At 35.4% G+C, this 14,207-nt stretch overlaps 2 protein-coding genes across 3 annotated transcripts; both read right to left on the bottom strand.

Moving 5' to 3' along the window:
- Positions 1–2,202: 2,202 nt before the first annotated feature.
- LOC120418722 (uncharacterized) lies at positions 2,203–7,345 on the bottom strand. 2 transcript variants are annotated; one of them, XM_039581195.2, is made up of 5 exons: positions 7,195–7,345; positions 7,045–7,136; positions 6,886–6,987; positions 6,509–6,812; positions 2,203–2,845 (listed from the first exon to the last, which is right to left on the bottom strand). In XM_039581195.2, the coding sequence occupies exons 1-5, from the start codon at positions 7,210–7,212 to the stop codon at positions 2,729–2,731; spliced, it is 633 nt and encodes a 210-aa protein (XP_039437129.1). In that variant the 5' UTR covers positions 7,213–7,345; the 3' UTR covers positions 2,203–2,728. The 2 variants fall into 2 exon arrangements, with proteins under 2 accessions (XP_039437129.1, XP_039437131.1); XM_039581197.2 differs by lacking the exon at positions 6,886–6,987.
- Positions 7,346–7,924: 579 nt separating this feature from the next.
- LOC120418721 (zinc finger protein 420-like) lies at positions 7,925–11,198 on the bottom strand. Its single transcript, XM_039581194.2, has 2 exons — positions 10,932–11,198; positions 7,925–10,488 (listed from the first exon to the last, which is right to left on the bottom strand). The coding sequence occupies exons 1-2, from the start codon at positions 11,064–11,066 to the stop codon at positions 8,185–8,187; spliced, it is 2,439 nt and encodes an 812-aa protein (XP_039437128.1). The 5' UTR covers positions 11,067–11,198; the 3' UTR covers positions 7,925–8,184.
- Between the last annotated feature and the right edge of the window lie 3,009 nt (positions 11,199–14,207).

Raw genomic sequence — 14,207 nt, 5'->3', positions numbered from 1 at the left:
AGATTTTAGAATAGAAAAATAGAAAAAAAAAGCTGCCAAATTAAATAAAATCAAGCTTAAAAAATCATGAAAAAAAAAAATAAAAAAAGCAAAAAAAAAAAATCAACAATCAAAACATGGGGTTCGTATTCAGATCGATCGAAAGTCCTCGCTGAAACTTTACTCCGGACGATCGAATCAAGAAATTTTTATTTTTCTCAAAAACCCTAAAATACGGCTCCAAAAATGCTCGAAAGTATTATATTTTTGGGGGCTGGTCTTGAGTATGTAAGTGTATGAAATTCTGTATCTTGAGAAGGGATTTTTTGATCAATTTGGTGTTTTCTATAAAGTTGAAGGTTTTTATAAGGACTTTTCGGAAAATTTCAGATTTTTTATGTGTATTTTTATTATTAAATGTTAAATTTTCAAAATACACATTTTTAAATTTATGTTTTTTATATGGTTTATGGACACAAAAAAAATATTCTGAGCCATAGTGCGGGATGGTACAAAATCTGTTGTAGGAGATTTGATTTTAAAAAAATCGTGGTTTTTCAAAAATATGGAAAACCTGGACAAACAATTATCGAAAATAATTTTGTTAAGCAAAATCGATATTGCAATCGAAAATTACTTTACAGTTTATTATGAAAATTAATTGATATTAAGCTGCTTTTAGGTATACATTATAAGTTTTGATGAGATAATAAATTTTGCGCTAAAATGACTTGAAACCCAAAAATGTTAAAGCTGATTTTCAATACCCGCTAAGATTTTTTCTAAAAAACGTTCAAATTTCTCTAAGTTGTGATAACCAAATACTTTGAAAAACGAGTTAATCGACAGATTATTGAATTTTGGTGAATTTCAATCCTGTTTCATTATAATAACACTTATTTTTCAATCTTGTTATTTTTTAGAATCTTCAAGAACTTCAAGCACAGGCCGTTCATCAATGAAAAATGCATTCGATGTGGTGAAAAATATCACTTCGAACAACATGGAATCATCAGGTGAGTAGATTTGGCTGTTGCATATGGATCATTTCCGTTTTTTCACTAACTGCAACTGTTGCACTAAAAATGGTATGAAAATACCAAATTTTGGTATTACTTGGGCAAATAACAGGGACCAAAATGTGCCCTTGGTTGCCCAGTAACAGATGGTAAAATACCATGAAATCATACCAAAATCATGTATGTGGAAGGCCACAGGAATACCAAAATCTGATTTTCCAAGGGCGCGGGAATACATAAAAATAAAACCATGGCAATACCAAGTTTTAGTATTCAAGCAATGTTCAAAAATCCAGAAGACCTCAACTTGGTATTGAAATGGTTTTATTTTGAGGTATTATTTTACCCTTGGAATAACATTGTTTGGCATTGTTGTGCCCTTCCACATACAAGACTTTGGTATGATTTCATGGTATTTTACCATCTATTACTAGGCAACCAAGGGCACATTTTTGTCCCTGTTATTTGTCCAAGTAATACCAAAATTTAGTATTCCCGTGTTATTTACCCCTGCTCGGGAAGTGCGAACATATTTTTTTCAGGGATGCTTTACTTTCAAGAATTCTATTTTAACCACGATAAACCTTGTTGGATAAATCTTCGATTTGTGCTGAAAAATCTTTTTTTTTTTTGCAACTTGCTGCATAAGCATAAAAGATTGTACCACGAAACAGTCCAACTTGACCCCCACAAACGGTACTTCACCACTATAAACTCACAAGCTTAGGTCGATCCCCGCAGGTTCTCCTCTATCTCTCTAGCGCTAACGCGAATATTTCACGTGTGCTGCTGCCCCTCACCGTGATCCCCTCCCTCATGATGCTTTGAAGAGGGGCTCGCGAGAGAGCAAAGCCGGCTCAACCTGTCGTTGGTGTTGTTGTCGAGGAGTTTTGAGATGAGGCAATGAATTGTGATACCTACTTAATAAAAACCAATTTGCATGCGCCCAATCCGGTGCGATCCGGTTCAGGCGCTGCTGTTGGGTTAGTTTTGAGGGGCTCAATTTGAATAACCATTATCGTTCGCGATCGCTGAGCGAAAAAAAAAAGCAGGTTGTCATCGATCGATCGATCGTGAAGCAGCTGATCGACGAATTTTGTTTTCGTGTTTACGACGAAGAGCTCCACTGTTTACTGCGAATTTTGTTGTTTTGATTGGGGTTGGGGGATAAACCCAAAAAATAACAAAAACATCCTTGTTTTTCGTTTGTTTTGATTAATCATACGTTTAGATTTTTATTTGGGGGATTCAAACTTTCCAGATACACATCATCATCATGTTTTGCGCTATTATTTTCTTTTATCATAAGTTTCACTACACCATCAAACATTGCCGTTACATTTACTGTTCAATTTCGTAGCGTTTTGAAAGAGACTTCTAATCTAAGCCGATTCATTGCCGGAAAACTTATTGAAACTTAACAAACGATAAAATTTCTTAATTCGTGCGATCGAAAATGTTACAGGAAAAGGCAATCAATCTCTCAGGTAAGCAGCTTCTTCCAGAACGATACTTTTACTTTTACATTACATCGTCAAATATTTATTCACTTCATTTCGTAACTTCTTCAACCGAATCCAACAATTAATTCAAAAAGAAAATCTAAAAAGGATTATCAAACAACTAAACCTGTCTCAAACTGAATTAGATATCAAAAAAAAAAGATAGAGGATGAACAGCGGGATCGATTATTCCCGCGCGGCAACGCCAAAGTAAAAGGCCACCTCGTCTCACCCGGCCACCTCCTCCGCACCCGGCTCAAACTCCATCTTGACCTCGGACGAGGACAGGCCCTCGACGTCCGCTTCCGACTCCTGCACGTTCAGCCGGTTCAGCGTCATCATCATCTGAAAAATATATATATATATATATATATATATATTTCCAAATTTGTGTTTTTTAATTAAATGTTTATTTATGCGGAAAAAATGAGTGCCTCTTCTGCAGAATTGATCACTTTAAACCTTCTAACGCCCATGGTTAGTTCAGACCAGTGCTAAATTTGAACGACTAGGTAGTTTTTTTAATAATGTAATAATTTAATACTTTAATAATTTAATAATTTAATAATTTAATAATTTAATAATTTAATAATTTAATAATTTAATAATTTAATAATTTGATAATTTAATAATTTAATAATTTAATAATTTAATAATTTAATAATTTAATAATTTAATAATTTAATAATTTAATAATTTAATAATTTAATAATTTAATAATTTAATAATTTAATAATTTAATAATTTAATAATTTAATAATTTAATAATTTAATAATTTAATAATTTAATAATTTAATAATTTAATAATTTAATAATTTAATAATTTAATAATTTAATAATTTAATAATTTAATAATTTAATAATTTAATAATTTAATAATTTAATAATTTTCGCAATTCGCAATTCGCAATTTTCAGTGTAAGAACGGGCCTTGACCGATCTTATGCACCAGGTTCCCGACGAACACGCACTGCCCTTACACCTACATCTCACCCTTGCTCTGAGTCAGTACGAGCAGCACGCTAGAACACGCTTTGAGTGTTCGTGCCAGGCATGCACACCTTCTTTTCCGGTTACGCATTTTAACTCGGCCGGGGGTGGTACATTACGTAGGGTTTGATGTAAGTATAAGCGCCTAACCATTTATAGTGTGCCTATCAACTTTCATTAAAGCAAAAACTGTTTGAATTCAAAAACTAGTTGTTATTTTACTGTGTTTTGTTTTCTCCTGAAATCTTTCCTAGTGTTGAGTCGTGTTTTTATGTTGCTATTTCTATTTCTTTTGTCGCGGTGTTTTGTTACAACTTTTGGTCCTAAGCATTTTATAAAAGTTTTTCAAAAGTACAATAGTAATATTTGTGTTAATTCTTTGATCACTCCAAAAATTGAGTAAGGGCTCGAACCTCACTTGTTTGAAGAAAAGGGTGAAGATTGAAAACAATGGACAGTGAAAGAAATATACTATTTGAAGAATCAATAGTAAAAGAAAGATAGTAATTTATGAAGTAGATAAAGAAATTAACAATAATTAATAAATAGAGATAACAAACAAGCTTAGATTGTATTGAGGGCAATTTATAGGGCAAATGAAAAATTATTCAAATAGATAAATAAAGAAAAGGCAGATGATAACAAAATTGACATCGCTGCCAAATTAAGGGAAAGCAGAAAGTATGTTACAGCAGCATCAATTGGTAAAATAGAGTGAAAAAGCGTTGAGAAATAAGAGAATCAAATTAGTAAAATCGAAATCAAATGGAGGATAGTAAACAGAAGCCGCGTTAGAAAATCAGTGAAACAAAATAAACAGAAGATAGGTGGTAGCTGAGAATGAAGAGAAGAGAAACCCCGTTGTGCGATGTTTCAGGTACATCCACAGCAGTTGACTCAACATACTGCGAATCAAAACAATACCGTCTACAATCACAAATTACTTCCCTTTCCCACATTGTCGCGCCCCTTTCTTTTAGCCGTCTCGACTTTGACTTTGGTCAAAGGTTTACGATCCGTTTCCACAGGCCACCAGCTAGGTCATCATGAAAACCAAGCCAACGTGGAGGTAAGAAAATAGGACACTTGCAAGGAACCAGAGCTATACTGTCTTGATCAAGTATGATCTAACAGGACTACGGACGTAGTCAGTGACGCTCCTTCCAGGATGTTCCTCGCCTGAGCGTCAACTGAAGAGGTATCATCAGCATCATTCGCACTTGGCCTGCAATTTAATAATTTAATAATTTAATAATTTAATAATTTAATAATTTAATAATTTAATAATTTAATAATTTAATAATTTAATAATTTAATAATTTAATAATTTAATAATTTAATAATTTAATAATTTAAAAATTTAATAATTTAATAATTTAATAATTTAATAATTTAATAATTTAATAATTTAATAATTTAATAATTTAATAATTTAATAATTTAATAATTTAATAATTTAATAATTTAATAATTTAATAATTTAATAATTTAGGAACTTTCTTAAAAAAAATTAAGAATTTCAGAATTAAAAAAAATCCATGTTAATGGAGCACCCGCAGTCGAGCAGTTTTTGATAGTTCGCTCCATAAGAAATACATTGTAGAAAAAAGCAAAAACTGCTCGAATGGAAGTGCTCCATTTTTTTTGTTATTTTTCAATGTATGAATTCATATTTCTTTTTGCGTTTTTGAGTCTGTAAATTCTGAAATTTTCAATTTTAGTCGGAGATTTTAGCAGATTGCTAAGTGAATTTCGACATGTTTCGATAATTGGGAGTAGAAACAATTCTACCTGAATCAGAGTGGCAACAGACTCTTTCAATTTTTAATAAACCACAAATTTCAAAATTTAAATTTTAGATTGAAAAAACTCAAAAAATCAAAAAACGTCTAAAGCTTTTTGAAATACTGTATTTAAAAAAAAATCTAAGGGTTATATCCAATCCGGAACATACCCAAAGAATCATTTAAGTACATCCTTATGTTAATATCTTTGGAAAAAGTTTAAAATATGAGTAAGAAGATAAAAATTAAATGTATCATGTGAGTAATAATAGAAAAATATTTAAACCAGGTCAGCAAATGTTTAAAAAAAAATTGAGATGTAATGCTATGTAAAATTTATATAAGAAATCTCAATACATTTAAAAATAAACGCTTCTTTAAGATTATTTTGAAGATTCGTTTTAAGAAAAAACAATGAATAATTTAGAAAATTTTGGTAGTTTCGAAAAAAAAGTAATACAAAATTTCGCTTTGTTTTAGAAATGTGAATATTCTGAAAAAAAATCGTACAATTTTGTGTATTTATACTTTGAAACAAACTACATTTTCCCAAAATATATTTTAAGTGAAAGCATTGAAAATATTACATGATATGATTGAATTTAGTCGATTTTAGAATGATTTTAAAAATGAGTTATTGTAGATAGAATTATCGAAATGACGATAACGATAACCATTATCGTTGTCGTTAGACGATAATATTATCGACGATAATTTTATCGATTAACAATTAATATTTTTACAACACTGTTTAACACTGTTGATCCTATTGATGGTAACTGTTAAGGCATTTTTGGTAACTGTTAAGGCATTATGCATTATATTGTTAATGTTTTTGTTCCTCGGGGTCCCTGGGAGCCAAACAAATATAACAATTGAAATTACAAGCCCGAATTTTAACATTTTAATGAAAAAAAAACTACTGGAAAGTTTATTATACATTGGTATGCAATACTTAGATTTCAAAAAATGTAAGATTTGCCAAAAAAAAATGTTTTCGCCGAAAAAAAATATTTTTTTTTGCCCCCTGATTTTTCGGGCCGATTATGAAAAAATGTACGAGCCTAAATAAATTGTCTAAAACCATAAAACTCCCGAACAAAATGTAACTTTCCCAAACGCCGACGTGAAATTCAAGTATCTAGAATGCATAACACTTTCCACTGAAATTGTACTTCCCAAACACAGATGTAAAACTCAAGTACCTAGCATGGATACACATCTTTTACTTACATCAGAAGGTTTGTTTAAATATTCCTGGGTGGCCACCGCTGTTCCGGGCGCCGCGTCGAGGTCCTCCTGCTTCACAATCAGCGTCGTCTGCTGATCGGTCCCACTCGTGGCCGGCTGCACCGTCTGCGGCTGCTGCTGAACGAGAATCGTTTGCGCAGGCGGAGTGGCCAGTTGCTGCTGTTGAACTTGTACTTGAACTTGGACTTGCTGCTGCTGTGGCTGTTGCTGCTGCGGGGGTTGCTGCTTGATCTGTATTCCGGCATCTTCAAAGGCTTTCTTTTTGAGGGTTTGCCGGATTTGTGACCTACAAGTAGAGGGGCATTCAGCAATGTTTAGTCCGCGGCCTCTTTCAAACAGATGAAGAAGCAGAAACTTACACCGTCCGTCCCTTGATCCGTTGGCTAACCTTGTTCAGATCTTCGCTGAAACGCGTCACGGCCGACCGGAGCATTTCTATTTCTTCATCTGTCCATTTGCTCCTGCGGGCGAAGGTGGTCAATTGTGAATATAAACAAAAACTGTGGAGGAATGCTTACCCGGTCGGGGAATCCGACGACGGATGAAGCTGCATCGTGAGTTCGCCCAGCCGATTGAAGGCCGCCCCGGCGGCGGTGAAAATTTCACCCACCTAAACGCAATCGTAATTAAAAACAGCTTTCCTTCAAAAAATACAACAGATTACTTACTTTTGTGGCCGAATTCATTTCGATTGTGTCGATTTGTCCGCAAGAAATCACTATTTTTCGAACGAGCGCCACTATTTTCTTTTGTAAATAAACAGGGAAAATTTTGCTTCTGTCAAACCGAACTGCCAAAGTGCGCTTGGCAGCCCGAGCAGAAGAGGAGAAAAATCGCGAACGACAAAATCAAAAGGGCCTGATAAGAACTTTTTGTTGCACGGAGAAAAATTGAAAACGAAAAAAAAAATCTAAATTTGATTTTTTTTTTTATTTCTCAGGAAAAATGTTTTTTTTTTTGCGTCCAGCTGATTGTTGCCACTAAATGGATTTATTTTTTTACATTGAAAATATTGAAAAAAATTTATTTTGTTATCGAAAAAAATATGTAGAAATCTAAAAAAAAATTATTGAAAATTTTAAAAAAGCAAAATCAGTTGATAACGTAAAACATTATTTTTTTTATCCGTTGATTTTTGTTTTATAAATCATTTTTCAATCGCTTTTGCTGAAATTTCAGTTGTTTTGACAACCCGTTAGCTGAAGTTTCAGTAAATTATCAGTCAAAGTGACAAATGTCGGAGAGACAAGCATTACTAATTCTCTCCCTCGTTCGCGAGCGAGCAATGCTTTCCTTCCGTATGTAAAAATGGAACGGCGTCTATGTTACACAGCTTGGTTGTAAAAAAGGCTCACAATTTTCTTCTTAACTGCATAGAATCTTGATAAAAGGGAATGTTCGGATCATGTAATCGAGCCTTTTTGGATTTCTTTTTATTTACGATCACACCACGTTCAGTTACGATTACTTACAATTTGACTAGTTTTGTGCACACATTGTTGCTAGTTTTTGGCAAGGAAGTTAAGTATTTGTTAGTATAATTCTATAAATATTGGCACTGGGTTAATTTACTACGACGTACATTAAAGTCTCTTCGTTGGTTAAATACTGAACTAAATCACACGTATAAATACTGGTATTGCATGAAAAAATACTCCTTACGACCCTCCCTTCGGCCTGCTATCAATCATAACCGTAAACCCGTGCTTCTCCTTGCAGTGCAGTTTGTACTTGTGGTACACGTTAAACCCCGCGTTGCACCGCTTGCAGTTGTACAGCTTCGCTCCCGTATGAACCCGCTCGTGCAGTCGCAAATCTCGCTCCCGCACGAATCCCTTGTCGCAGAACTTACAGCGGCACGGCAGAATTCCCTTGTGCACGGTCATCTCGTGCCGCTTCAGGTCCGGTTTGTGCGCGTACGCACTGGTACAACCCTCAACGGCGCATGCGAACTTGCGGTTGCCGTTGTGCGCCTCGGAGATTTTAAAATGCCGATTGAGCGTTTTTACGTCACGGAAGCTGTACCGCTTGCCGGCTTTTTTGCACGATTCGCACTCGTGCTTGGTTTGCTTGTTGTGGATTCGCCAGTGGGTCCAGAGGCCTTCCTTGTTTTTGAACGTGCGCTCGCAGATCGAGCAGACATGCTCTTTGTCGTGTCCTTTGAGTTTGTGCTTGCGCAGATATTCCGCGTTGACGAACGTGCACGGACATTCGTCACATTTGTAGTCACGGGATCGAAGCCCGGAGGAGTGGACTTTTTTGAAGTGGGTTTTAAGGTGGAACGCTGAAACGTGAGATTCCTGGCAGATTTCACAAATGAATCCTTTGACTTTTGGTTGGAGGTGCTGTTTGAGTGCGCGTCGGGTTCCAAAATTACACATGCAAATCGAGCAAACGTTGGTGGACTTTTTCCGACGCATCTCGTTCTCCAGCTGCTTCATACGGTGGACTTGATCGACGTGTTCCATCAGCGCTTTCTTCGAGTCGAACACATCCAGACATTTTCGGAAGCAGCAACGACGTTGTTTGTACTCGTCAACGGTTTCGCTCGTGGATTGCTCGTTCGCAAGCGATTCGTGATCTTTGCTGCGCATATGGAATTTGGCAAAATTTATGTTCGGTGTTTGGTAGGTGCAAAACTCGTGCTTGCAACAAAATATAAAGTCCATTTTTGCATTTTTGACGTGCAAATCGTACTTGTGCTTGTTGCGGAAGATCTGGTGACAATCCTGACAAAAATAGTGACCTGTATCAAGCTCGGCATCAGCTTCCGTTTTCGGACGTTCCGGATGATGAATTTCTTCGTAATGCTTCTGCAATTCATCGTCCTTAGGAAACTGATGATAGCACTCACAACACATCAATCCTTTGATTGGAAGCTTGTCAAAAACCTGCCCAACTTTATCCAACGCCGGCATCGGCTTGTCATGAATCACCGAAGATTCCAGGTGTCGTTCCATGACGGATTCTTCCCGGCAATTATACTTGCACAGTTTGCACGAGAAAATCTCCGAAAAAGCCCAGACGTGCATGTGCTTTTCGAGCAGAACCGGTCCCCGAAACGATTTGTAGCAGTGCGGGCAGAAGAAATCGCTCGGAACTTCGTCCAGTTGGTGGACTATTTGGCAGTGTTCCAGTAGCTCTTCCTGGTTTTTGAAGTACTGATCGCAGCCACAGCACGCCACTCCAGAGTAGTGAATCACGTCAAAATCACCGTGATCTGCTTGTTCAACAATCATGGCTTTTGGTGGGAGAACGTTACCACTTCGTTTCCTCCCAACCGGTTGTTTTCTAGCAACAGTTTCCGTCTGATCAATTGAAACATCTTCGGATTCCTCCGTAGAATCGTCCTCTTGGACTTCCAAGAAGTTGAACTGTTCGATTTCACTTGGAATCGGATCGCTTAGTACCGGATCAACATTGGTGGGCTCATTTAACTGAGTTTCGTTGTTGTACTGATCAAACACCGATACCATCGTGTGATACGTCCGTTCCTGACTCTGCTCATCATCCAGCATCTCTACATTCTGTTCGCTAGCAGTCAAAATAACACCCAAACCGTCCTCCGCGATCAGCAACGGTTCGCCGTCAAAAATCGGCAACTCCTGCAGCGCAACTTCTTCCTCGAAATTTCCCACCTCAACTTCATCCCCGAACGAATCCCCATCGCTAAAATGATTCTCCTCGATAATTTCGTCAAACAGCTCGTCCTCCCCGGGAGTCATGAGATCGACCAGAATTTCGTTGCAATCTTTGGCCGTCGTCTGCCGTAGATCGGGCAGCTCGATCAGCTCCTCGGCAATTTTGTCCGGAAGCTCGTCTTCGGTTTCTTTGTTTTGAGAGCATTTCAGTCGTATTGTTTGCTCCGCCGAGCGACATTTCATACAAAATCGGTAGGTTTCGGTGAGCTGAACACAACAAACCGTGCAAATGATTTTTGGCAAGTCGGTTTCGTTTGAGATCTGTAGTTTAGTGAAAGAATTTATATTGTTTTAATGTTGAACATTTTAAAACGAGTTCTACCATGCAGACATAAAAATCCACAAACATTCAGAAAATTTGTTTTGAAATTAGTCATGCTTTACAATTTTCAGTATTTTAAAACGAAAAAGAACAAAAGGTGAAAAACAACAAAATTTAACAGCAAATCAAAAGCAAGTACAACAAAATTAAGGAATGGTTCTTTCAATTCTATGCAAATAAACAAACATCATTGAGATTTGCGGTTAAAAGAATTTGAAGCAAAAAATATGTTTTATTTAAATAATTTTCTTAAGTTTTAACTTGCTACTTAAAAACATATATAATTTAAAAAAAATATTTTCATGCATAAAACCAATCATGAAATTGAACGTCCATGAATTTTAGCAACATTGAAAGCGAAAACTTCAAAAAATCAACTTACCTCAATTTGTCCGCAAAACGCCACCATTTCCAGGTAGGATTTCTCTCCGTGCACCTCCGCGAGCGAAACGTACGGCCGATCGCGACAATTTTCCGCACAAACGCGACACAGCTGCAGATCGCCAGTTTCCTCCATCGTGCCGACCGGCGGCCACCCACGCGGAACAATTTTTTCACCAGATTATGGTCATTTTCGGGAGATTTCGCCGGATTTTTGTAGAAAATTAGGGACGCACAGAAAATTTTCACTTTTTGTTTATGTTGACATTTTTTTTCTCCGTTTGACAGTTTCGAGAGGGGGAAGGGTTGGCAGATTTTTTAAACTCTTTCATGAATCTGCTGGGTTTCTGCAGATTTATGCATTGCTGTACAAGAATCAGCAAAAAAAGATAATTATGACACATTTATAACAAAACCAGGATTATTTTGTTTGAGGTCCTCTTAGGGCTAGAGCTTGAAATTGTCAACGAAATCAACTAATTTGGATTTACTCATTTGAAAGCGAGTTCAAAATTACAAACGCTTAAATAATTTTGTATTTAGAAAACAATATTGAAAATCCAGACTAACCTTAAAATGCATAAATTTAAATAAGTAACAAGTAATTTTCTCGCAAAAAATGTGAATAGCCAGAATTTAAAAGCACAAATATTTAAAACTATTAATGATTTTGAATGTAAAAAAAAATCAGAAATTGAAAAATTAAAAAAAAGTTCAACGTTTACAAATTTTAATATTCTAAAATTAAATTTGGATTTGCTGAATTGAATGTGACTTGAAAACTACAAACGATTGAATAATTTTGTATTCGATAACACAATACAGTAGTTGTTCGGTAACTGGGCTGAGAACGTAGCCCAGTCACCGAATGTTGCTCGTTAACTGGGCTGAACAAAAAATAACGAGGGAACCACCGATGGAAAATATTTTCCAGATGAAGTATAAAAATAAAAGTAACTCAAATTTATTTACAATGCTTACTTTTCATATTTCTTTAATTGTAACTTGAAATCAAACAAAAGTTTGAAAAAAGTTTTTTTTATTTATTGAATATGATTTTTGCATCCATTAACCCCTCGGCCATTTTGGTTTGTTTTGGTTTTTTGACGTTTGTCTGCTTTTTAACTGGGCTACGGCCCAGTTATCGAGCGCCCAGTTAAAAAGCAACCCAGTTAAACAACGCCCAGTTACCGAACAACTACTGTATAAGACATCTAGAACTACCTCACGCAAACGCAAAATTTTAAAATTCTGAAAATTGAACTGACAGATTTTAATTTTTACTCAAAATAAATTAAATATGAAGGAAACTCACAACCTTAGTGACTTGACTCTTGCAAAAATTTAAATAATCAAAATTTTATAAATACAAACATTTTAAACTTTAAGATTTCAAACCTTAAAATATTAGAAATTCAAAACCATACAAGTTTTGAGAAACAAATCTGGACTTTTTTTGATAAGGGATTTTTGATCTTGGAGATGTTAACATTGAGCTACACTCTTTCAGAACTTTTGTCAATGTCCATTGGTCTTATACACTCAACCCTCGGTGGTTGGTCACTTTTTCGTTTGACACTTTTTAGTTTGTACCCCGTTGGTTTGACAAAGTAAAACTAAAAAGTGACGAACTGTCACTTTTTACACGGCGCTCACTCACACTATCAAAACAAACGTTTGGGAGTGTGTGTGAACTCCGTGTAAAAAGGGTGTCAAACTAAAAAGTGACCCCGTTCGTTTGACAACAGTTGGTGTCAAACCAACGGGGTTTGAGTGTACCAATAAAGTCAAGTGTTAACATTTGTTTTTAGGACCTTATTAAAAAGTCGACAAATTATCATAATTTCAAAGATCAAAAGAAGTTAACATTATACAATTTTAAAATTCTAAAATAAAAAAAATAACCACGGTTTGTACTTGATTATTCAAAATTCTCGCCAAAATTTCACTTCGGATAATCACAAAAAAAATATTTTTTTTTTGCATGATTTAAGTTTGTTTAATGGTAAGAAAAGTAAGGTTCTAGATTTTAAAATATATATTTTTTTTTAAATTCAATATTTAGAAATTCTGAAATATTTACATTAATTTTAAAATAAAAAAAAACATTTTTCAAATTAAAATTTAAAAAACACAAATTCAAAAACTCAGGAAACTAAAAATTACAAAAAATCCAATGAATAACACAAAAATTCAAATATAAAGATAATAAATTCAGTAATTAAAAAATCGGAAAAACGCAGTTCATTCCCGATTATTCTAAGTTTTCGTAAAAAAAAATCACTACAGATAGGGGAACTATGCCCATTTCAATCACTCTTAGCCTTTCGACCTATTATCATCACTTTTGCCGTTATCCGCTATTTAATCAACATTTTCAGATATATCAACAATGGAGAGTTGCTTCTGCGACGTTGCTTGCGACCGAGCTATTTATTATTGTGATTTCGGGAATAAATCGAAATAACAACGCGAGTGTGTTTCATCTCGCGAAGCAATTTTGGGTTGTTTCTTTTCTGAGTGTATCTCAAATGTCACATTCAAAACCAAAACAAAATTTCGCCGCGGCACCAAACTGAAATGTCGCGAGTGGAGTTGCGAAGAGACTAGCGCCGCAACCAAAAAGGATCAAGGAACCGACCTCAAAGTTCTGCCAGGAATCGCTTTATGGATGTGAATTTGATGGATAATTCCATGAAGTACAGCCTAAAAAGGCTGATGACGGCGAGTTCGGGTTTCAAAAGGTCAATCCAAATTTTATATTTTCATGAGCCCACCAAATCAGCAACCAGATCAACTCGTGACGGTACTAACGGACCAGATTGACGGCCACTCGGTAATCTTGTTGAGGCCGGATGTCAACCCAGCCCAAGATTGTGACCAAAACTCTTGATATTCTGTGTCTCCTCCTAGAGCTGGGAACAAACTCAAAATCATCACATGACTTAACCTTAACAATTCAGATGCTAGTTTGAAACCCTTATGTACCGGAACATAAGATTTTAATCACGAATTAAACATAATTGTCCCAATTCTTCTTAAATCCACGTAGAACTCCACGATTTATTTCAACGACTCAAGCAAAACCAAGCAATCAAAACAAAAAAGCTAACACACTGATTCAAAACAGCTTGACAGATATTTCGCGACAGAAAATCGTCGCGAGAGTTAAACTCGCTCAATTGGGTCCTAAAATGAAGCTTAGATTGCTGATATTATTGTTTACAGCGATAAAGCTTATTTTTCTGAGTACAATGAACCTTTGTACGACCACAAA

The sequence above is a fragment of the Culex pipiens genome, chromosome 2 (genome assembly GCF_016801865.2).
Source record: "Culex pipiens pallens isolate TS chromosome 2, TS_CPP_V2, whole genome shotgun sequence".
In the NCBI taxonomy this organism is placed as follows: Eukaryota; Metazoa; Arthropoda; class Insecta; order Diptera; family Culicidae; genus Culex; species Culex pipiens.
This window is presented reverse-complemented; position numbering and strand designations above follow the sequence as displayed.